The sequence below is a fragment of the Nematolebias whitei genome, chromosome 21, assembly GCF_014905685.2.
Source record: "Nematolebias whitei isolate Nwh7 chromosome 21, NemWhi1, whole genome shotgun sequence".
NCBI classification, from domain to species: domain Eukaryota; kingdom Metazoa; phylum Chordata; class Actinopteri; order Cyprinodontiformes; family Rivulidae; genus Nematolebias; species Nematolebias whitei.
In genome coordinates, this window is record NC_056518.1 from 18115673 (window position 1) to 18139338 (window position 23666).

Below are 23666 nucleotides of genomic sequence, written 5' to 3' on the forward strand. Positions count from 1 at the left end.
TTTTTTTTTTTTGGCTGAATTAGTAAATGGAATAGCTAAAAATATGATGCAGCTTTTCCAGCACGTGCCTATTATCTCTATAGCATTTGTGGTGTCAAATTGGGGGGAGGAAGAGGGGAAAGATGGTTTTAAATAAACTGTACAATGTCACTTAATCACATTTTTATCACTCCACATTAAATGCGTTAGGCAATAATGATTTCTCCTGTGTCTATGTGTGTGTGCTTGTTTGTCTGTACTGTTACCTAAATATCTCTTGACCCAGTAAATGTGATGAAACGCTTTAAAAGGAATCGCTGGATGTACATCTACAGTTGATTAATTATAGGAATTATTAAATTAAAGATGGACACCACAGCCAATAGATTTTGGGAAACACAACAATTGCTGTTACTTGGCCAATTTAACATGAGCTAAACTTTGATGTGGTAGTAGCTGAGCATCATACTCTGAGCACACGTCTCTTCCCAAAATGTTTCATCAAGTACTGGATGAATTTCAATAAAACTCTCAGAAAGTAATGATTGGATGTACAGGTGCATCTCAAAAATTTGAATTTTGTGGAAAAAGTTTTTTTTGTCAATCATTTCAGAAAGTGAAACTCATTTATTAAATGTTCATTACACAGAGTGAAATATTTGAAGCCTTTATTTCTTATAATTTTGATGATTATGGCTTACATTTAATGAAAAAACAAAATTCATTGTCTCAAAAAATTAGAACATTGTGAAGAGGTTCAATATTGGAAACTCCTGGATTCACACCCTAAACATGAGCTTGAGAACATAGGTTCTTCTGGGACGATTCTATGGTGTTCCCAGGCCAGCCGAGAGGCGTAGTCTCTCCAGTGGGTCCTGGGTCTTCCCCGGGATCTCCTCCCAGTCGGACATACCCAAAGCACCTCCCTAGGGAGGCGCCCAGGAAGTATCCTTATCAGATGCCCGAACCACCTCAACTGGCTCCTCTCGATGTGGAGGAGTAGCGGTTCTACTCTGAGTCTCTCCTGGATAACTAAACTTCCAACCCTATCTCTAACGGAGAGTCCAGCTACCCTGCGGAGAAAACTCATTTCAACTGTCTGTATCCACAATCCCATTCTTTCAGTCACTACCCCAGAGCTCGTGACCATAGGTGAGGGTAGGAACGTAGACTGACAGAGAGCTTTTCCTTACATCTCAGCTCTCTCTTCACCACAAGGGACCAGCACAGAGTCCACAATACTGCAGACGCTGCACCAATAAGTCTGTCAATCTCACGCTCCATTCTTCCCTCATTCGTGGACAAGACCCAAAGATACTTGAACTCCTTCACTTGAGTCAGAACCTCACCCTCAACCCAAAGAGATCAATCCACCTTTTCCAACTGAGGACCAAGGCCTCAAATTTGGAGGTGCTGATAGCCGCTTCACACTCTGCTGCGAACCGCTCCAATGAGAGGTGAAGATGACGGTACAATGACGCCAACAGGACTACATCATCTGTAAATAGCAGAGACGGAATCTTGAAGTCACTGAACGAAACTCTCCCTAGCTGCACCAAGAAATTCTGTTCATGAAAACCGTGCAGATGACCTGACTGAACATTGTTGGATTTTTACCTGGATTATTAAGCATGAACATTGGTCTGTCCATAAATGTTATGAACAGAATTTCTGACAATGGACAGTCCTGACGGAGTCCAACTCTAACCCTGAAGGTGTCAACCTTACTGCTGGCAATGCGAACCAAACTCTTGCACGTGTAGGGACCGAACAGCCTGTAGCAACGGCCCCCAATTCCATACTCACGGAGCACCCCCCTCAGTGTACCCTGAGGAACACTGTCGAAAGCCTTCTCCAAGTCCACAAAACACATGTAGGCTGGACGGGCAAACTCCCATGACCCCTTAAGGACCCTAATGAAGGTAAAGAAAGTGAAACTCTGTTCCAAAAAAACGATTCCAAACATTTTCCAGACAATAGAAAACTATTCCAGCATTCCACAGCCAGGACAGACTTGCAGTGTTCCTCCTGGATGTGTGGTTCAATCAACAAATGGACTCACTTCTCCAATACCCCTGAAAAGGCCTTACCAGGGAGGCTGAGGAGAGGTATGCCCCTATGATTGGAGCACACCCTACCACAGTCCCTCTGCCAGTCCAGTGACACTGCTCCCAGTGCTGCAAAGGCGTGTCAACCAAGACAGCCCCACAACTTACAGTAATCGGTTTTACTGATATTCAGCTAAATTTGGTGTGGTAGTAATAGTAATACTAAAAGTTTCTCTGAGCATTAGCATATTTCTCAAGCTCTCACATCACATGATTTTCTTTTTATTTACAATATTTCATCAAAACAGCTACAAATCTTTTGCTTCTCGGCACAAGATAATTTAAATTTAAAGCACTGGCCTGTAATGTATCCGGCTACATGCACAAGTAATGCTAGGCCTTTAATTGTTCTTATAAAACATTACCCATTCAGATTATTTGATGCAACATGGACTTTGAAGTTTTAAGCTTTGTTCTGACTGGAGATTTGCCCCCCCCCCAAACTAAGCCATGATTTTTCCATATTGGTTGGGTAACCAGATTAGGGAGGATGTTGTTGCTGCATAAGCCTCAGTTTTTGTTGTTGTATGACATTTATGTTCTCTGTTTGGACCATGAATCTTCTGGACAAGCTGCACTAACATTTTTCACAACTGGCTTGAAATTTACAAGCATCTCTCTGCTTTTTAATTGTCGATGATATGCATATGAATCATCATTGCTGTTAGTAATTCCTCTATCTTGCTTTGCCTCTCAGGAATGTGAATGGGAGTGTGCAGCTGCAGGTGGACACAGTCCATGGCTGTCACGTTGTTCAGTATGAGAGGAAGCTGCTGTCTCTAGAGGCAAGGAAAAGGAGACAGCGCCACCTGAGTTATCACTCTGCTGCAAGGAAGAAAAAACGGGGTACGTCTGGTGGATTCTGCCAAAGTTCAGAAAACCGAATGCAGCTAACATCACATGCGAAAGCACTTTTGGTTCCAATAAAAAAACTCCCTAGTGTCACAGTAAAGTTGGCCAAATATGACTCTGAATGAGTTCATTTCTTTGCAGCAACAATAAAAAGCTTTTTTAAGCATATGTGTATTTTATCCAAAATGCCAGTGATGTAACTGACATTTGTCTTTTCTTACACTACTACATACCTCAGGGAAGGAATCCAAGGCCTCCCTGACTGAGAACAGGAGTCAGGAGGCAGAGGAGTGTGCTCAGGAGGGAAGAGAGGCGCAGCCACTACTTGGGCCAGTCTCGCGCAAGGCTTTGGTACCAGAGCAAAGAAAACAAGTGGACACACCACTGGAGCGCTGCCACAACAAATCTCTGTCCAGCTCGGAGGCAGCCACGCACAATGCCAGACCCGCGGTCAACCTGCTCAACATCCTTCAGCAGGGGTGGGACCTCAGGTCAGACTGGGCTGCTGTTCATGTTGGCTCCTGCTCCCATCTTCCTCCTCTATTCTTCTCTTTCACGTTTATAATCTTTCCCATTTAATGGAAAATGGTATAAAGTTGCTCTGATGGAGAGAATCTGAAAAAGTCAAGTTCACCTTACATGCAGAGATTTGTATTTTTAACAGATTGTTTTAGCTTTACTCATGTTTCGTGTGACCACATCACAGTCATAGGACAGGGTATAAATAAATCTGCAGGTGTAAATTCATGTACATCTGTTTCAATAGATTTATTGTTTATTAATCATTCAGGGATTAAAAAAAGCCATATATCTGATTAAACAATTAGCTCTATTTTTAGCATGTGGTATTTGGGTTTACTGAGATTGACTCAGTTTTAAAATATAGACAAGTCTGTCAGTGTTGTTTTGCCTACAAATAATAGTTATTAGCCACCATTAAAATATCTGTGTGTTTTTATGTCTGTCAGCAAAATATCTCATGAACCACATGATGGATTTTAATGCAACTTTCATAAAGTAATCTTTGATTGATCATCTACAATCACCTTTTGGAGACAAATCAGTTCAAAATGGTCCCCACATTTATCTTGTCCCACACAAACATGCCTATAGTTTAGCCAGGTTTTACTGCTATTGAGCTACATTTTGAAGGTAGTGGTTGAGATTCATCCCAAACATTTCATAATCCCACAAGATTATTTTCAGGATTTGACCAAACTGGCTACAACATTTCTCAACATAAGATGATCTTAGTCTAAGACCCTGAGATGAGAGGTGTAGATGAACAGATGCTGGGATATATTCATCATTTAACGCGGGTTCCTCAAATGACAGTTCCTGTCCCACAAGGTTCTAAAGGTCAAGAGTTTTGACCTTAGACTTAGTTTCGACGTAGGCCTAGTCCACTACAGAGGTGGCGAGCAATAAATATGCATTATTTCAAGGATTGCTAGGCCTGTAATTTTAAAACAGTCTTGTAAATATTTTACTTTTTTAAAACCATTTTCTGCTGTTTTCAAAATCAGTTGGAACTTTTGCAGTTTTTTTTTTTTTTTTTTTTACTTTTTACAAAGAATACAGCAAAACTGGTATGTAAATGAATTACAGTTTACTGAACAAACCAAAACTTGCTTTAAAAACTGAACTCTGATGATTTTCTTGTGCCTGAAATTGTAGTTTGACAAAGAATACAGTGACAAGTTTGACTTTGCATAAATTCCTCAGCGCTTTCTGGGCAGCTGTGAAATCATACAACATATTTGTGTTTGATAACTTTTTTAAATTTAATTTTTCTTCCAGCGCTACTTTTCTGACAGTACTTTCTCCAAGTTTACCTAACCTAATAAAGACAGTTTATCATTCTGACACAGTTGGAGAAGAAATGAAATGTTTCAACAACTTTTGGCTGCAAGAGTTACGAGCTTGTTTTTGTTTGCTTTTTTCTTCAGAGTCAGATTTACGAAGTGCAATTATTTTGTCTTCACTCTTATAGCAGGTTTATCACAAGTAAAAATAGCTTTTTATTTTGGGGTTTTAATTTAGATTGAATTTTGACTTTTTATAAATCAGAACACTACGATGGGATCCCAACACAAACACTCTAAGACATGGCTCAAAATACAGGTTAAAAAGAAAAATAATTCAGCTACACCTATTTTGAGTGTGAAAAGAACCCCTAAAGGTAAATTGTACTCGCTACATGTTGCTGTTTTTATTGACCAAATAAATCACTGCATTTACTATGTTTTACTACTTTCTGTTGCCTCAGATTTAACCTGGCAACTATGATCAAGCAAACAGTGTGAAAACGCAATCTTTCAGTGCACTTATAATAGGAATCTGTTCCCTAACACAATCTTCTCTCTGTTTTTATCTTTCCTTCTTAGTAAAGTGCAGGCTCGGACTGCTTTTTCTTCCTACCTGCACCGGGTTCAGCAAAGGCTCTTGGCAGAGAGCAGAGTAAACACCATTTTAGCTGGGTCAGACAAGGACAATGACCAAATGGTAACATTTCAAGAACTTTTATACCTCTTTTTTTTTCTTTTTCTATTAAATGAATATAAGTGATGCAAATACCAAGCTGTGGTAGCTTGGTGGTCAGTGCCACGGCCTTGTAATCCTGAGATGTGGGTTCGAGCCCAGGTTGCGTCAGGAAGAGCAATTGACAAATTGACTAATCTTTCTTGCGAGTTTGCTCGCTGTGGCAACCCCTGAAGAAGGGAGCAGCCGAAAGAAACTTACTTACTTACAAGCGATGCAAAAACACATGGAGTGAAAATAGTGAGTCAGACTGGAAAGTTTTTAGGATTCATCATCATCAGTGACGTGAAACCTTTCAGGAAAATCAGTGTGGTGTTAAATCAGTCTATTCTTTTACACTGAAAGGCTGCATCTCTTTGAAAACCAGTGCCGTAATTGGTTTTTATGCATTTTATTTGTGTGCACAGGAGCTGGTGATTCGATTCCTACGACGAGCAGTGAGCAACCTTCAGCAAGACATACAGGTTGTTTTGCCCAGTCGCCTGTTACCGCTCCAGGACCGCAGACGCATCCTGTCCCACCAACTAGGAGAGTTTATCCACTTTTACAACAAGGTATTATTTCAGAAAATTCACTTTAATCACTCAATTACAGTTCTGGGCAGGGATGGAACAGAAGACGTTATAATATTTACACACAAACAACTGAGAACCGACACCTTTTTTTTTTCTTGTAAGGAAACTGAACATTTAATGACCAAGCAGGAGGCTAGTGAAAAGCAGTGTTGTGTAAATCAAAGAGTATTTCAGGAGTACATCACTGCAGCAAGGTTAGTGAATATAAAAACACTCTTTTGTTCAATGTTGTTTTTTTAGTTGTATATGCTGCTGGGTGGACAGTAATAGTAAGTTGTTACAAACATTCCTGTACTGTCTTTTTACTGTTTCCAGTGAAAATGATCTGGAAGAAGTGCTGACATTCTATACACAGAAAAGTAAATCGGCCACCGTCTTCTTGGGAGCTAAAGTCAGACGTGTCAAAAAGGATGTTCAGGATTTAGGCAAAGGTTCTAAATGTAAGCTCTGTTACCCCCCCCCCCCCCCCCCAATATCTGGTTGTGTTGTATTTTTGTCACCTATTGCACACAATAAACATCAAATAATTCAAACTCATTGTAGGAAAACAAATGTGTGATAACAGCTTTGGCTTCTTTTCCTCTCTGATCAGCTCTCCTTGTGGACTCCAGAGCTTCAGACTCCTCGCTCTCTACAGGGAGAGTCAGCAGTGACTCAGACATCAAGGCCACAGAGAGTCAGAAGTCTGCGTCCATGATCCCTTCAGACCAACAGACAGATGTTACAACTGGTAAAACTCAACCAGATGTCCAGTCGTCTCAGCACTCCTCCAGTTTTCCCCTGACCTTAGATTGCACTCACGCTCATCTGCAGCACTGCTCTCCTGCTGCAGCTTTCATTCCCCTTCACTGCCCTCCGCCACCCCCTCCTCAGCCTCCATCTTATGCGCAATCCATGGCAAAGTCTCACTTTTGCCATTCAGAGACTCATTCTGACCCTCCTGCATACACCTCTGCCCCTATCATCACGCAACCTCCAAAAGTGGTTCAAACTGCCACAACTACTGCTCCTTACACTGTGACTACTGGGCAATCAGGACAGGTGCTCAGAAGGATTCAGTCTTTTGCTCCATCCACTTTTAGCTCCGGAGCAACTGCCTCAATCCCAGCTATTACGCACATCTACAGCCAGAAACTCTCTAGACCCACTTCTGCTGGTCAAGGTAATCTAATCTAGTGTTCTACATGCCCTTTGTAAAACAAATTCACTGATATATTCTCGTTTCTTTTTTTTCTTTTTTTAGAGCTCAGGAGGAGCAGTTCCAGTAAGCTCAAGCCAAATTCAGTGGGGATGTTCAAGGAGTTACAGACCTTGTCTGCTCAGGCCCATTCCAACCAGCAAGCATTCATTGCAGCCCTGCAGAAACTGGCTGACAAGCAGGTTGCTCCCCACTGTTCCAGCTCCAGTCACATCAACCTGCTGACACAACATGTAGGTTTATTAAGCCTCAAGTTCACCCAGCCAACAGCTTCAACTACTTAAAGCATGGGACTATACTGACTTATTAAGCTGCTGTAAACTGATCTGTGTAATGTTTTATGTAAGGAAGAGAAATCAGCAGCCTCTCACTGTGAGGTCTTTGATATTTCTCTTTGTTGATGCGTAAATCGGGCTCAGACGCCACGCTGATGTGCGGCATCTAGCTGCTCATTCTTTCAGCAGACCTGTTGGAGCCGGAGGGTCTGCTGCCTCGTCCCGAACACCTTCCTCCCTCAACCCTCAGCTTGCCTGCCGTCTGTGGGCTGAGGCGAGTGCGGGGGTGGGTCTGGAACTAAAGTTTGAGGCTGGCTGGCCTCAACAGTGGTGAGCTGCATTGAGCCATAGCTCTGTGTGAGGTCTCATTATCAGATGCACCATGGGGGAGTGATTTCTGTTGATACTTAACAGGCAGCCGCTTTTTTTGTGTGGTAATTGATGCTTATAAATAGAGGAATGTGGCAAATTGGCACTGAACAGAGGAGTGGCAGCTTGGCTGGCTCCATCGCCACCTTCTCCTGTATTTTCAACGGTTTGGCCTTTGGGTTTGGGAACCCTTAAACCTTTCCTCCCTCTTTTTGCTTCTTCACCTCCCGCTTGGCTACGCTGAATTTTTTTTCTGTCAGGTTTTTTTTTTCTTGTGATGGCACCAGACCACACAGACTGCAGCTTTTATGGCTTCCTTTCTGACCGTACGTTATTCTGTCTATCTAAAAAAGTACATCTCCCAAGAGTAGTCAATCCAGAACATGACAGCAGCTTAGTCAAATAGTCCAGTGTTTGACACTTACAGGCTCAGAAAGCATTTGGGGGTTTTTATGGCTCATTTTTCAAGTCATTAAATCACTTTCTGGGCTAAATGGAGAACTTTGTAAACACGAAAACCACTCTGTTACACGGTTGACCTCAGGGTCAAGTTATTACTTTTTCATGAAGGGATCTATAAACAAAACAAAAAAAAGAGATGGAAATTGAGTAAAACCAGGCATAGGCACCATCACATAACACTTGAGTGTAATGATGCGTTGATATGATTGTGGATCCCTTCTGCATGTGTATATCTTTATATCCATAAGTAATAAACACATAAACAATCTTGAGAGTTCGAGCTGAGATGATTGGACTTGATGGAGAAAGATAGTCACTGTAAGTTTGTTACTGGTTTGTTCCACTTTGGAGTAAGATGTTGGGGGAAGAATCAGTTTTGTGTTGTGTGTTTCCTTGACTGATGAAGCCTTCTGGATGGAAGTTGAAACGTTTCAGCACAAAAAAAAAGAAACTGTCCAGATGACCTGACTGAAAAATGTTGCATTGTCTACCTGGATTATTGAGCATGGACTTTGATAGTCTCTGTAACTTTTTTTTTCTTAAACGCAGTTTAGATTTAGCACTTTTAAACAATATAACCGGTCTAACTTAATAAGTAAACCAGAGCTGTGGCTTTGTAACAACACGCTGGCAAATTTCTCTTTTAAGTCGTTTAAGGCTTGGCAGCTCTACAATTTTCCCATTGGACACGAGCGCACGGGAGGAAATAAAGTAAATAAAATACCACAGCGATGTGATTAATTCTCCCGTAAGATTTTACTGAACATAATTCTCATGAGAGCATTGAGCCACACAGAGGTACTTTTGCTACAGAATTGCTGATTGGGTTAAAAACACATGTGGCATGGCAAGTCATGATAACTGATCCTGTTTAAGGATTATGGAGGAGCAGGGGGAAGCTAGATTTACTGCTAAACAGAGACTAGCTGTGTCATGTTCTGTGTATACATTGCACATAGATACAAAAGATAAAAGTGGATGATGAAGGGAGGGACACACTGAGACACTTTAAGACAAGGGGTCCACTGACAGCTAAGTTTGATTAACGTGACTCAGCGTTAAAGCTTACTTTGCTTTAAGAGATAATACTTATAGTAAATAGGGCAAAATTGTCAAATAATCTGCCTTTCTGTTCACAGCTGACCCACCTGAACCTGGCCAACAGGATGCTGAGCAGAGAGAATTTAACACTGAACTCCAAAGCTGCTGCAACCCAAAGACTCGTGAGAGCTGCTCATTCTGGAAAAGATCAACTAAGCAGCACAGGGTAAGTTCGAGACAAAACATTTTCAAGTTAACTTTTTGATTATCCTCTTTTTAAAAAGAAGAATAGAAAAAAAACACTATTATTGATTGTTTTAAAAGTTAATTCCTGTACAAAAGATGCCTTCTTTGTCATTTGTACAGTAGTCACTTGCTACTTCGCCGTTCGTTTATCGTGGACTCACTCTATCGCGGTTTTTCAAAATAAGAGTGGTCACGACACACAATTGGCTGATTGATGGATGAGCTGCACGATGGGCATGGAATTTATTTTTATTTAAAATGAATTATTGTAAATTATTTAGCACCTGCTGCATCTTTGTGCAGCCCACACTGCAGGATAAGCTCCCTGCTGCAGCTGATCAGCTGTTCTCTGTGCAGAGCAGAGAAGTGGATGTGACCGAGACCACTTGCAGATGGCAGAGAGCAGATGAGGCGGGGAGCTAAAATCATGACATTTTGTGCTCTTTTAGAGCGTTTAGAGTTTAGAAACATTGTTTAGATTTTTGCAAGACTGTGGGAAGGGTTTAAACGCCTTTACACACACACACACACACACACACACACACACACACACACACACACACACACATATATATATACATAAAATAAGCTACTACTTACTACTTTTATTGCTATCTCTACTTCACGGTTTTTCACTTATCGCGGTGCTTCAGGGTACAGATCCCCCGTGATAAACGAGGGACTACTGTATATACAAATTCTATTCACAGGAGTTATACATATTATCTTGTGATTTAATGTCATTCATAAATGTTCTAAATAGTTTAAATAAAAAATTCCCTCCTCAGTGGAGAAATATTACAACTTTGAGTACCAAACTTTGAACAAAAGTTAATATACACAATGAATGGCAGCTATGAAGTTCCCCTTTTCCAAAAAGAAATTAAAAAAACTTATGTTTTCACTTTCATGGACTGTGTATAATCACTTTAAGAAGCTTAGTTTCTTTAAACCTTTATTAGAATTCATGATTGCGGTCAATTGACATGTTGAGTAAAACTCTATGATACATTCCCTATTCTGAACATTAATGCATCATATCTGTGACACGGCTTAAAGTGGGTTGAATTTTACAAAGTTGTTTTTTATCCGCCCGTCGACGGTCTCCGTCTGTTCATAAATTTTCTCTTCTCCCGCCCATAACTTCCGATCTGCTCATGATAATTTAACCTTCATACATACGCGCATCATCACCAGATGGAGAGCTACGTGTAATTTTCTTCACCCCAGCTCCAAGGTCACAAATCAAGGTCAAATGTTATACAAGTCCTTCACTTGTTTCAAAGTCAAAGTCTCCTTTATTGTCAATTCCGTCATATGTGCAGACATACAAAGAATCTAAATTACATTTCTCGCTGTCTCTCTGTTTGGACCCTTGCTATAGATTGCTGTATTGTTGTATAATAGTTTGTCGACGTGCATATAATGAGCCGTATGCTGTTATTCTTGTTCTTGATATTAATTATGTGTAGGCTTGAAAAAAGCTGCTAAGGTTTTAAATCTGATTTGAGAATTTTCTGTTTAATGTATTTCACCCCAGACAGCTATAGCAGTCTATACGGTCACACTCAATAGAATCTAAAGGCCTGTTTAATGATCCCTGACAAACGTTTAGATCGAGGGTTGTTGGTCTTTGGAAAAGAATTGGAGTGCCAGCACCCTTTTTGTCAGTTTAGTGCAATGCTGTGTCTGGAGCATTTTTTTAAATTTTCATTTCATTTCTTTTTTTTCTCCTGTTAATATGTGACTGGTAATGTCTCAAACAGCTTGGCCCTGATCTCGGACTCTGTTTTTTCAGCCCAGTCCCTAAATGCATCGAGCTGTCAGAGTATTCCAGGAATGTCTGGCTGGTCCCCCTTTTTTTTTTAAATGTATTTTTTTTCCCCCCACAAACAAAGAAAAGATTTTTAATGGACTTAATAATTTCACAGATGGTTTAATCTAATTTTTATGTGTTTCACTGGAAACAGAAATCACACTTCAATTGACCCACTGCTCTGATGGATCACCTTTTTTCAGATTTATAGAGGTTTTAAGTTCAACCGCTGTTTTAGTTCTTCTTTCATCAGAAAGTAAATGTTAGTATGGGTGTACCTTTCAGCTTTTCATATTTTAGGTTAACAATTCCAAAATCCAGAGGGAAACTGGCCTGGAATACAAAAAGCTCTCTTGTGCCTCAGCTTGGCATCATTGTGTTCAAACGTCTTTAATAAGATATTACGATAAATTGTCTTGATTTCATCCCGACTCTGTTTCTTAAAACTGAGTTTCCTGCGTCCCCTCCCCCTACACTTGGACTCCCGGTTTGTGCCAAACATACTGAAACTGTTAAGCACACGGGCTCTTTTAGCAACCACAGGGGTGAAGTATGATGGGTTTCAAAGAGTAGCACGCCTCTTTGAAGTGCTGCAGCCGGGATCTACCAGGTATGCTGCATCAGCACTCTCCGAACTCTGACTCGTGCATGTGGATAATCAGAAGGCTGAGAACCATACAGCATATCCTCATACACCCACACTTAACACAGTGATCGCTTCCTGTGTTTGAATTCTTGGTACTTTTATGATTTATTTTTATTCAAAGCACTTGTGAAGTGATGTGAGGTATTTATTAAAAAATAAAAAAAAACTACACAGATGACAGGGAGTCGGACTTTTAGAGGTCAGTGTAGTACACTTAAAAATTATTTCTGCGAGGACTCAGAGAACCAAGTTTTACTTACAGTCGATATTATACAACGCGGTTAGTAAGTGCTTTTTATTACTTTGGTTTGCTGGAGCCAGCTGTGGTAATAACTGGTTTTAGTGGGTTTTTACACATTAGCCAGGTGAAAATCGAGATTAGCGTAACCTCTCCACAATAATTTTCAAATATTTTCTTATAATAGGTTGTATGTTTGCCACAGCTCTGGATAATTTTATTAGTGCCTCATTTTTTTTTTTTTATGTTTGTGCTTTGGAAAAATGTCTTCTAGGATAGATTGCTCTCTTTTCACTGAACAAAACTACTTTGTAGCACTTTTCATACAACGGCAATAAACTTTTTTTTTTAAAATTTAATTCAGATTCTGAAAATGAGAAGTATAATTCTTTATATACACTTTTGGATGTTTTGATAGAATATATATTTTTTTGTTTTATATTCCTTGATGGATAATGGATTTGGTAAATGTATATTTATTGAACCAACCAGTCGACTCATCAGAGAAACTTAACTTAAAAAACAATCATTCTTTTGATGAGAATCAAAGTCCTACAAAATTGGTCTGGTGTCTCTTTTTCTTTGCGTTAAAAAGAAGAGAAGGTTTTATTTGCTCTGATTGGAGCCAGATGCGATGAGAGGAAGGAGAATCTTTAAGGTAAGAACGTCTGAAGTTCCAGTCACTTGATTTGGTTTTCTTACAAAACCAAACGCTTTTACAGCTGAACGGATTCGGACCAAGAAATATGTGGAAAAAAATCGTCGACTTAATCTGTTGTTACACATTGTAAGAGATACTTTGTTTTCACACATTTAAGCGAGCACAGATAAAATCCAGTTTCACCCTAAATTCAATCAGAGCCTCTAACTGAACTTTATTATGTAATTTGAAGCTATTTTTGTCAAATATTTGCACATTTAATCTGCACGTTTCTCAACCTAATCTAACCAGCTTTTTCTGATTGGCAAATGACTGATTCAGTTAACAAAATATTCAGATATGTGGGCGTTAAACGTTTTATAAATGGGTATAAATGTTTAACTTCAAGTCAATGATAATGCCACAGATTTTACAGACCATTGGTATCTTTAACATTTATCATTACTCACGCCTGATTTAAATAAAGTGTCAACACCCCTGGCAATGCTACACTGAAAAACCCCTCAAATACTATTATTTTATTTGTATCTGAAGAATGGTTCAGCCCTATTTCATGTTGTTGCAGTCATGCTTTGTAAACAAACACTGATTAATGGCTGGAAATACCCTGACACTCTTGAGGCGGCTGATGTTTACACTAACCAGGCAGGCCTTCAAGATACTCTGGCATGATGTCATTTCAAATGGTTCTTTTTCCCACATTCTCTCCGAGTTAGATTGATGCTGCACATGTGCTCTCGCACGGCTCTGTTGTTCAGCAGTAAGTTATATCAGCATATTAAAGGACAACGAGCTCAGCGTGGCGTAAGCTGACACCCACGAGCAGACGTCCGGCTGGGAGGGGAGTCCTAGATAGTTGGAGCTCTACACGTGTGCGTTAATGAGAAGTTCAGCTGTAAATCTGCTCTTCTCTTTCATAACTTTTTATTTCATTCGTTGCTGTGTTGGAAGAAACCACTTCCTCCTGGTCTTAAGATTTCCAGTAATCTGTAGTAGGTTTTTGTGTGGTGGTGTGTTGACAAGACCACTCCGTGGGGTTCTACAATGACACTCTATTGAAGAAAAGCATATGCGCTTAACTCCAGTTGGACTGCTTTAGACCCCATGCTAATAAAACCGTAGCTCGGAGGGTCCCTGAGGCCCAGTGTGCAAACTGCAGTCAAGTAAGAGGAAATAATAACTGCTGTAAACAAAGAACAAGTTCTTGTTTTGTCTCCTGATGCTGTAGATTCTCTGGTCTTGTAAGGTTCACAGGCAAGCCTTTCTACTTGGTAGTTAAAAAAAAATGGCCTTAGGTCACACCAGTTGTTTTTGCAATATATACTAGCAATTATGTGAACTGAGAAATGCATGGGCGGATTGCATTTTCACATGAGTTTAGGATCCCCTGTGTCTTTGTTTGGCCGCACAGGACTGAAGTATTTTTTCTCTTGAGCCGTACAAGATTATTATCACACGTTGTATTGTTGTTCAAGATTAATTGAATTCTAATTTTAGAGCTTGTCATAGTTACAACCTAAAAATATTGCAGTTATTGTGATTTTAGGTCTGCTATGTTTTCTTTAACTGTAGACCAATAGACAAATGTTATTGTATGTAATGGGAAGAATTTCCAAGACCCCTGGGCTCCCATTTCTTCAACTTTACATGTACCCCTTTCTTTTTTCTCTTTGTCTTTGTATTATATCCTTCCTTGCAGCTCCCAAAAGCACTCTTTATTGCATTATTTTTGGCTGATGTGTATGTATACAGCAGCAGACCAGACTCCGCATAGACTCAATTTAACCATGTCTGAAGGGGAGCTGGTCAACCCATTGCTTCAACAGGAGGCAAAAAGGGGAGAGCGAGAGAAAAGACTGAAACAGGCTTAGCTCTAATGGCAGATAATCCAGTTACAAACTTGTGCAGCTCGTCAAAAGGGTTGCCTTTCAGGTTGTGGCTTTGTGATGTAAATGGAACGTGGCGCTCCGCGAGCGTTGAGGCTAAGAGGGAAGGTTTTTTGCTTCGGACAGTGTTTGCCACAGACTTGCCCTCTGCTTTGAATCAGATTTGCACACTTTGATTTGAGGCTTCTGTGGGCCTAGCAGCCGCTGGCTAGGACGCCGCCTGTTGCCTTGTTTTAGTTTTTACTGGCTGCGTTACATGTGGAAAAAAAAGTGGGGAAATTTATTAGCTACTGGTACATCTCATGGCTTGGTGGGTGAAATTAAGAAAAGATGCAGCAACAACTCTGCTGTTGCTCTGTTCATAAAGAGTACACCTTTACAGATGTAAGTAATTTCAAAAATGCTTCTTTCCCTACCTCTGCTAAAACTTTGTTGCAAATTTATATGTCATTTTTAATAGTTAACAAACAAACTTGTTAGAAAATGCCTTTTCTGTTTTACTTAAAATGATCCAGATCCCGGCAATAATTCCCAACATAATTAGCTTGATTCGTTCCCCCCCGTTTTCCACTCATTCCCAAAATCAGTTCTATAGAGTTTTCAGAATCTTGCGAACAGACAGAAACAATCCCATCCCTGCACCTGAACAGTGTTTTACTTTCACTTTTGAACTCACTACTCGTCATCGATTGCTTTACAGACCACTGAAGGGCGAGGCAGTTCTTGTGGATGGGCGGACGCAGACTGCTTCCAGCCTGGTGAAAGGCCTGAACCCCATACGACCTGATGAGCCAGCTCAACACAGCTACCAGCTTCAGTTTGCTATTCAGCAGCTGCAACAGCAGAAACTAAAGTTACTTCAGTTTCCAAACCAGGTGTGTAAAAATCAACAGCAACAATATTGTTGGTCTCCTTTACAACATTGTTTTACCATAAAACTTTCTTGGTCACATTTTGTTAGACCGTTTTGTTTGGAGGTCAGCTTTTACCCTCAAGTTGGAACATTTTAGGTATTTGGTTTTTCCAGATCCCCTTTGGGATTATATTCTGACTACTGACCAAAGTGTTTAGGAAAAAGTCAGAAGAGAGAGTTGCTGTCCAGCTTCTTCTATTTTTGTTTGATCTCTCTCTTTAAAAGACGCACCGCATGGAGGAAAGAAAAGAGCCGTTGAACTATAACTCAGGAAAACTCATGTCTGTGCAAAATATTTCCTTACCTAAGGACAGCTTCATCCAAAAACGCATAAAATACACCCACATCAAGAGGAAAGCTTTCATGTTAGCATTTCCAGAGCAATTCTGGGAATATTTTTCCAAACCACTCACCAAAAAGATATTCAGGGGCAATATCTTTCTCAACAGAAGCTCATTCCTGGAGAGCCAAACATGACTTTATGACCAAAGTTTACATGGTATGAGCTTTTTGGCTCATAATGGAAGGTGAGTAATTTAAAAATGTTGCTCAGGAGATTACTTAAAAGGTCTTGGTCTATTAGAGAATAAGTTAGGCAACAAAAACTTTCAAAGTCATGTTTGACTGGATGGGTTGATGATATGTGTCTGTTTTTAAAAGCATGTTAGAAAAGTAGAAAGGTCTATTTTATCTTGCACAGTTATTTTAATGTTTAGAGAAAAAAATCTCTGTCTTTTTGTACTTTTACTTTAAAAGAGGATCTTGACAGGATTTGTGCACTTATTCATTTTCCAGAAGGTTCTGGAAGCCATTTGATAGACTGAGAGAACTGAAGACGGTAGTTTCATTGGACAGCTTACGGCGTGGAATAACTGGATGGATGCACTTTTTTTTTTCCTATTTGTCTTTAATGCTGTTTTCTTTCACATCGTTGTTTTTAATCATCTTGGTTTGAGTTTAAATGATGCAAGGTGATATGTCTTTTAGCTTAGCCAGGTAGATTTACTCTTTATAAAAATGATTATTTGGTTCTTTTTTAGTTTTTCATCTTCTCCTTTTTGGTCTCACAGACTGACTGATCTAACTTTTCTTGCTGTGACATTTTTCATCAAAATTAATTCAATTCACTTCATTTATTTATACAGCGCCAAGTCGCAACAGAAGTCATCTCAGGGCACTGAACAGAAACATTCATATGTAAAAATTATAATTTAACATTATTTATCTGAGGAGCAGACTGCTTTGAGTTTAACTCCATCGCAGAACTCTCATCTTGAGCAAGCATGAAGGCGACAGTGGAAAGGAAAAACTCCCTCATGAGGAAGAAACTTTTAGGATGCAGGAACTTCTCTGACAGTTTTAAAAAAGTTGCATTTTTAGAAACTGCTTGTGGACAGCGAAGTACACAACACAGTTTAGAGACAAACGTGCATTTCATATTTTATTTTATTATGGTTATTTTAAGGTGAAACATGAATATGGTAAATGCTGGGAAAAAAAATGTATAAAGAGTTTTAACAAAGTCCATGCTCAATAAAGCTTTTTGTTGAGTACTTCACATCTTAATTGATCCAGGAATTCCTCTTGTCTTCATTCTTTACTTGCAGTGGAGAGAAACGTTATTTCTGATTTAGATGTGCTTTGTGCTCCAGAAGTCGGATTTCTGTTTCTTTGGCTTCATGGTAAATTATTTATGAGTTTGGCTCCACCAAAGATGCAAAATAATGTTCTCTATTGATTCTGAGTGCTGTATATTTGCAAGTGTGTGCTGCAGTGAGAGAGAAAGAGACAAGGGTCTGTTCCGGCACTCCAGTCCACGTTCCAGTTACTGGGTGCAGACTGCACGGCTCCTCCACCGGCTTGGCCCCGGGCCACCTGGCAGCCAAAGAAAGGTGCCCTTCCTGGCCCCGCTCAAACTGAATTGCGGCCATGGGCCTTGCATCTTGGAAACCCAGCTTCTCATTTATCAACATAGAACTTCTTACATCAGATACTCCTTGTCACCCTGTCGGCCCTTTGAGCAGCTACGCTGTGAAGCTGGAAAACCATTAGGTTGTTAGATAGCCGTATAAAGCAGCACAGAAAATAGCATAGGCATGATATCTGGAAGGAATGTATGCAAGCATTCCCCAACGTTGCATGGACAAAGTGAAACGTGGTCTAAGATATTATGTCAGAAAGACAACAGCGTAATCCTCCATCTCGAGCCTTTGAAGAGCTTTTGAATAAACAAATAAATAATGTGAAGAAAGTTATTTTTGGTGCAGCCAACAAAAGGAAAAATGTTAAGCTTGTTTTGATAGTGGATGGTATTTCAATAAAATCTGCACTAATTCATGCCAAGCGCTTTGATATTTCACCTTAATAAACATGGGACACAAAGTTTTCCATGACTAACAAATTCCAAAATGTGATCACACGCCCAATGCCCTCTTTTGGAGTGGTTGGATTTATTTTGTCTTAAAGAGTACGCTGCTGGCATGGGTGGATGCTCTACCTCTCCATCATGTTTGATGAAACTCCCAGTGGTAGTTTTTTGCTTTATGTTCTGGCAAACGGACAATGAGCACCGCCTTTTTATTTTAATTGTGTTTTTATATGACTTCAGTAAAATTGTCCTTCTGAGATGACATAACGATTGACAAGAGATATTTATCAATTGTAGCTTTTTTTTTATTGATCTGACTGTCTCTGCTTTCCCTAAAAGTTGGACTACATTCTTCCTTTAGGCGGCTTTAGGTGCCATTTGTTGTTGTAGTTTATTAATAATAGCTTTTATTTATTTTCAGGCACAGGTTTCAAATCAAACAAGTGCTCCACACATCCAGGTTTCTACAACAAAGGCCTGCAGCCCTCCATCCAGCTTTCATGCTTGGCCCAGTCACAGCCGCATCCAGACCTGCGTTGGTCCAGGTCTTGTTCCAAAGCCACCCATCGGCACACGTGAAAGATTCATCAGGACAACAACAAAGCGTCTAATCAAGTAAGTCCATTGTTGCAGGTGAATTATTTATTTCTACAGTTGCCTGTAAATTAAAAAAAACTCCCTGTGTAATTTATAACACATTAAGTGCAGTGGAGTGGCTTTCATTGGCCCAGATTGTGGAAGGAGACATGGTTCATGAGATCGACGAGTTCAAGAGGACACGGCTAATGCTAATGAGAGTTTGAATATGTGTGTAGTGGACTGCTCCCAGTCTTTTGGCTGCGGGTTGTATCTGCCTGTTCAGTAAACAACCTCATCACAGGCCTGATTTCTGCCTGAACCGTAAACAGAACGTGGTTCAGTGGAAGGGCCTGGACTCCGGGTTCCATTTAAATCCTGTTTGGTTTGGAGATAAGGTGAAGAGTACAGAAGGAAAAAAAAAAATGGAACGGGTTGAAACTGGGCTCAACTGCCAGCTAATTCCCTCACTTATTTTACGACTGTAATACTCGCAACATCCGTCCAAATTACACAACACAGAGCCTTTATGATCAAGACTGAATGTTTAAAGTGCGCTGTTATGGTTGGCGAAGGGCTTTTAAAATTTGGAAAGAAATTTAAAACAAATTGTCCAAAAACTCTTGGCGGTGCATTTTTCTTTGTAACTTCATTTATTCACTGCAACGTTTGCAGGTCTGATGACACCGCGCTGCTCTGCTGACGCGTTACGTTTAACAAACAAACTGTTCCTGGTCAGCAAAGAGTTAAGAAGACGGTAGCGTAAGAGTTGCATAGAATAGTGAGCCGGCTAGGTGTCATGTTTGCTCCTGTGTGTGTGTCTGTATGTGTGTGAGTCTTCCTGGCAGTTTCTGTGTTTACCTTCTGCATGTGGAATTCCAGAGCCCCCTCACACTCTGCTCTGTCCTGCATTTTTGCGGTCGACCAGTGTGACAGGGGAGAGTGTGGGAAAAACGGAAGCTTCGGGACCAAAAAATGCGCTGATGGAAACAATGAAAAGCAAGAAGAAAGAGACGAGGAAAAAAGAAAGAATGACAAAGAGGAGTGAACTCGGTCCAGTAAGAGAAAATGATTGTTTCCAGAAAATGGAAATAATAAGTTGCTTCCACATATTTCCAGTGTGCTTTTTTCAGGTGCAACTTAATACTTTTGTTATTGAAGCACCTTTGAAATGTACCCCTGTCTAGGGTTAATTCCCTCAAACCTAGAATAGAATCACTGCTAGATTATTCAAAGAGTTCAAGGTTATCCGACCCTCTGAACACTTTCCATCTTTTAAACCATCCCCAGAATTGGCAAGGAATTTTCCAAAGTAGTGCACTGCTGCTGATCTTTTAATACTGGCAGTTTTAACATAAAAATCCCTAAAGAGGGTTGTCAATTTAAGTTTTGCCTAAATTGTACAACTTTTATTAGGTAATTTGCACAAATAACTTATAAATATTAATTTTAAGGAGCAGCAGTGCAGAGTTTTGGAACGTCTCTTCACTTTGCGCCTTCAATTTTAAGCTCAAATAACGCGGTGCACACTCGATTAAAGCAAGTGTGCTTGTTGGTATCGTACTCAGCAGGGCAGGACTCTCTTTGCTCTATCAACATACCACAGCTGCCAACTCGAGGGGCTGCAAGAGCTCAAAGTGGTATGACTTCAGTGAAGGTTTTGAAAGGAGCAATTTGTAACACAAATAAATGAGGCTGTTTGGTATTTTGTTTGCGAGGTTTGGGTTAGTCGCAGCTGTAACTACGGAAACCCAGGCTGTCGTGTGGCATTACTAATAGGGTGACAATTACAGTAGTGCCATTAATGTCAGCCTCACTGCTGCTTTCACTCCCTATTAATCAGCCACAACAGTAGTTATTTTCGTGGAATACTGTATACACACAGACGCTGCCAAACGTGTGTTTATGGTTAAACTTTATCCCCTTTGGTCATATCTGAATTGCATTAGGACGTCCTCCTTGCTACTGGCCTGCACAAAAAGTGAAACTTCACATGAGTTCTGTTTGCACAAGAACTTCAGATCTGTGTGAATTTTTCAGCTTTGGGCTCATGTGTCATCTGTACATAGTGCAGGTTCAGAATCAGCTCCCACCTGCAGTGTTTCTGGCTGCTATCGGACTTGTGGAGTGACAGAGTGAGAGTCTGTTGACAAAGAAAGTGATGTGAAGAACCTGAGGTCAAGTCCCCCGCCCTCTCGATATGAAAGGGGCTGCTTCCTGTGGAGGTATGCCACTCTTAAAGAGGGCCAGTTCTATTTGTGGTTGTGTAATGGTATGAAAGAACAACTGTGCAGCCCCTTACAAGGAGGCAGTGTGTACCCTGATTACCTTATTAATGCTCCTTTGGCAAGCTGCTGTTATGGGGCGAGAAGTTAATGCCAGCTAAGCTTTATTTATTGTTCCCCCTAAAAAATGCTTAACAGATTTAATGCATAGGGTTACAGACGTGCCTGCTCATGCTCTATGCTTCAGTAGTTCTCATAATGGTGCTCTTTGGGAAAACACTGTATACTCTGTCTGATTACTTGAAAGGAGCTGTTTAATCCCTTGTATATAATTTCCAGACCTATTTATTACACACACTGAGGTAAGTATATCACAGTATTTGCCAGTCAGCTAATATGATTATTTACTTGATTGCTCCACTTCTATCTGTAACCTCAGCGGTCAGTAATCAACAGAGGATTCCTGCCAGTGTGATCATCACATCACCCAGGACAAGGATCAGGAATGTATCTCCTCCTTGCTCTCAAGAGGCACCCAGTAAACATTTAGCCCCCTCTGACTGCACACAAAGAGAAACTACCGTAATTTCTGGACTATAAGCTGCTACTTTTTTCACATGCTTTGAACGCCACAGCTTATACAATGCTGTGGCTAATTTATGTTTTTTTTTTTTTGGATGGGCTAACGAGCTTCTTGCCACCAAAACATTTAGCTTTGTCACACCCATGCGCTCACGTAGCTGACCAATACACGTCTCTCTTGGGCAGTAGCGATCAATGACTGGTAGACTACTGAATTTTTTTTAACCAGCCGTGTTACAGGCACTGTTCAGAAAAAAACATTTACTGTATTTGTGTGTATTACCATTATGCATTTAATTAAGAGTTTTAAAAAATCTTTCTGTGCAAGTATCTCATTTTACAACGTGAACATAGGCCTGTCACGATAACAAATGTTGTTGGGTGATTAATTGTCTCCGAAATTATTGCGATAAACGATAATATTGTTTGAAATTTGACAATAATTAGTAAATGTCAAATTTAAGAAGAAATCTTGGTTAATTTTTGTATGTAGTACCTTTTTTGACCACTGGATGGTATTATAAGACCATTTGAACCAAAGGATGGCTAGTGAGGGAGCAAGCAGCGCGTCTCTTTAAGAAAAATGGGAGGGAGGCCCCTTGACGTGACATGGGCTGTCTCTCATTCCTGTTTTTTGGTTCTGAAACTGGTGGACGCTTGGTGTGGTTTGAGCTCTTTAGCTTGGCATTTTTCACACAAAACGTTTAATATAAAATCAATAAACAAGTTCTCAGCTTCTTTTTGCAGAGAAAAACAACTTTTTACACGAAAGCACGGGTTTCAACCGTGAATTTTGGAGCTTCGACAAGACGGAGTTTTTTTCCCCGAGGTCGGCCCGTTTGCTTAGTTCATAGCTTAGCTTGTCAGTTTAACTTTTTTTAAACGATCCAACAACGCAATTTTGAACAGTTAAAACAGATTTTAAAGAGAAAGGGAGGTGTCAGTGAAGAGCACGGGAGTTGAGTCTTTTGTCATCCAGTGTCTTCAGTAGAAAGAGAGAGACACGAAGAAACGATGAAGCCGATAAATGAAAATTATGTTGGTAATTTTCATTTATCATGTGATTAATTGTTCAACTCCTGGTACCGACAACATCAAAATGTGGGTGGTAACGGTGAAACACCCACACCTGCCTCCACCCTCATTTGCCCCACTCTGGGCCCCTGAGCAAGGCCCTTAACCCCCACCATCTGCTCCCAGAAAAACAGGTCTCTCTTGAAAATGAGTTCTCGTGACTCAATGAGACTACCTGTATAAATAAAGGGTAAATGAAAAAAAAATTGCGACAGGCCTACGTGAACACCCTCGGCTTATAGACAAGTGTGGCCTATTTATGTAAAATTGTTATTTTCTTTTTAAATTTTGCGGGTGTGGCTTATATTCAGGTGCGCTCAATAGTCCAAAAATTATGGCATTGAAATTTGGCTCCATCTTTACGGATCATCGGACATTGTGCACGCACACAAGCTCAGACAATCATGCGCTATCAGAAACAGCTTTTCTTTTGTGCTATTTGAAATGTTTATCTCCACATAGAGCATCTGTTGGACCGCAGAGGTGAACGTGGTATTTTAAAAATAAGTTTTTCCCTGCGCAAGCCGCTCAGAAAATAATCATTTTCAGTCCTCGCTTACCCCTCACTCTGTGTCTGATTAACAGGCAGATGTCCTCAGAGAGTTCAGCCAGTGGATCCATGTCAAGTGGCAAGCAGGTGGTGTGCGAGGCCATCTGCGGTAAAACAGGTGGGTTTGATGTTGCAGTTTTGCAGATGCTTTGTACTGTGCTACAGTCCTCAGGCAGAAGGGAAGTTATGCCTCTCTACACCAGTGCCAGTGATTACAGCCAGGCGTAGTGGACATTCCTCATGGAGGGCTGATAAACACTGCTGGATAATTTTATCCAGCTCCTCCTTGTTCACTTGCACATTATTCAAATTAACAGTAATCTGTAGTTTCCAAACTTCTGCTAAAAACCCAATTCATATGGTTGAGTTAGCTAAATAGAGGTGCTGTCTAAAATAAAAACGGAGTACAATGACTTCCAGATTGTTGTATATGTGTATAGTTTACGTGTTTATTTTATACTGTTAACAAAAGAATTGGAAACTAT

General features: G+C 40.3%; 1 protein-coding gene across 1 annotated transcript in view; it reads left to right on the forward strand.

Annotated features, from left to right (window-relative positions):
• ttll5 (tubulin tyrosine ligase-like family, member 5) overlaps positions 1-23409 on the forward strand; it is a 45504-nt gene extending 22095 nt beyond the window's left edge. The window contains exons 18-29 of the mRNA XM_037695371.1: positions 2785-2933; positions 3178-3430; positions 5327-5444; positions 5888-6034; positions 6158-6249; positions 6371-6495; positions 6648-7217; positions 7299-7486; positions 9499-9626; positions 15594-15772; positions 18579-18789; positions 23217-23409. Coding sequence (XP_037551299.1) covers positions 2785-2933; positions 3178-3430; positions 5327-5444; positions 5888-6034; positions 6158-6249; positions 6371-6495; positions 6648-7217; positions 7299-7486; positions 9499-9626; positions 15594-15772; positions 18579-18789; positions 23217-23409 — 2353 coding nt within the window. The remainder of the gene's footprint in view (positions 1-2784; positions 2934-3177; positions 3431-5326; positions 5445-5887; positions 6035-6157; positions 6250-6370; positions 6496-6647; positions 7218-7298; positions 7487-9498; positions 9627-15593; positions 15773-18578; positions 18790-23216) is intronic.
• The last annotated feature ends 257 nt before the right edge of the window (positions 23410-23666 follow it).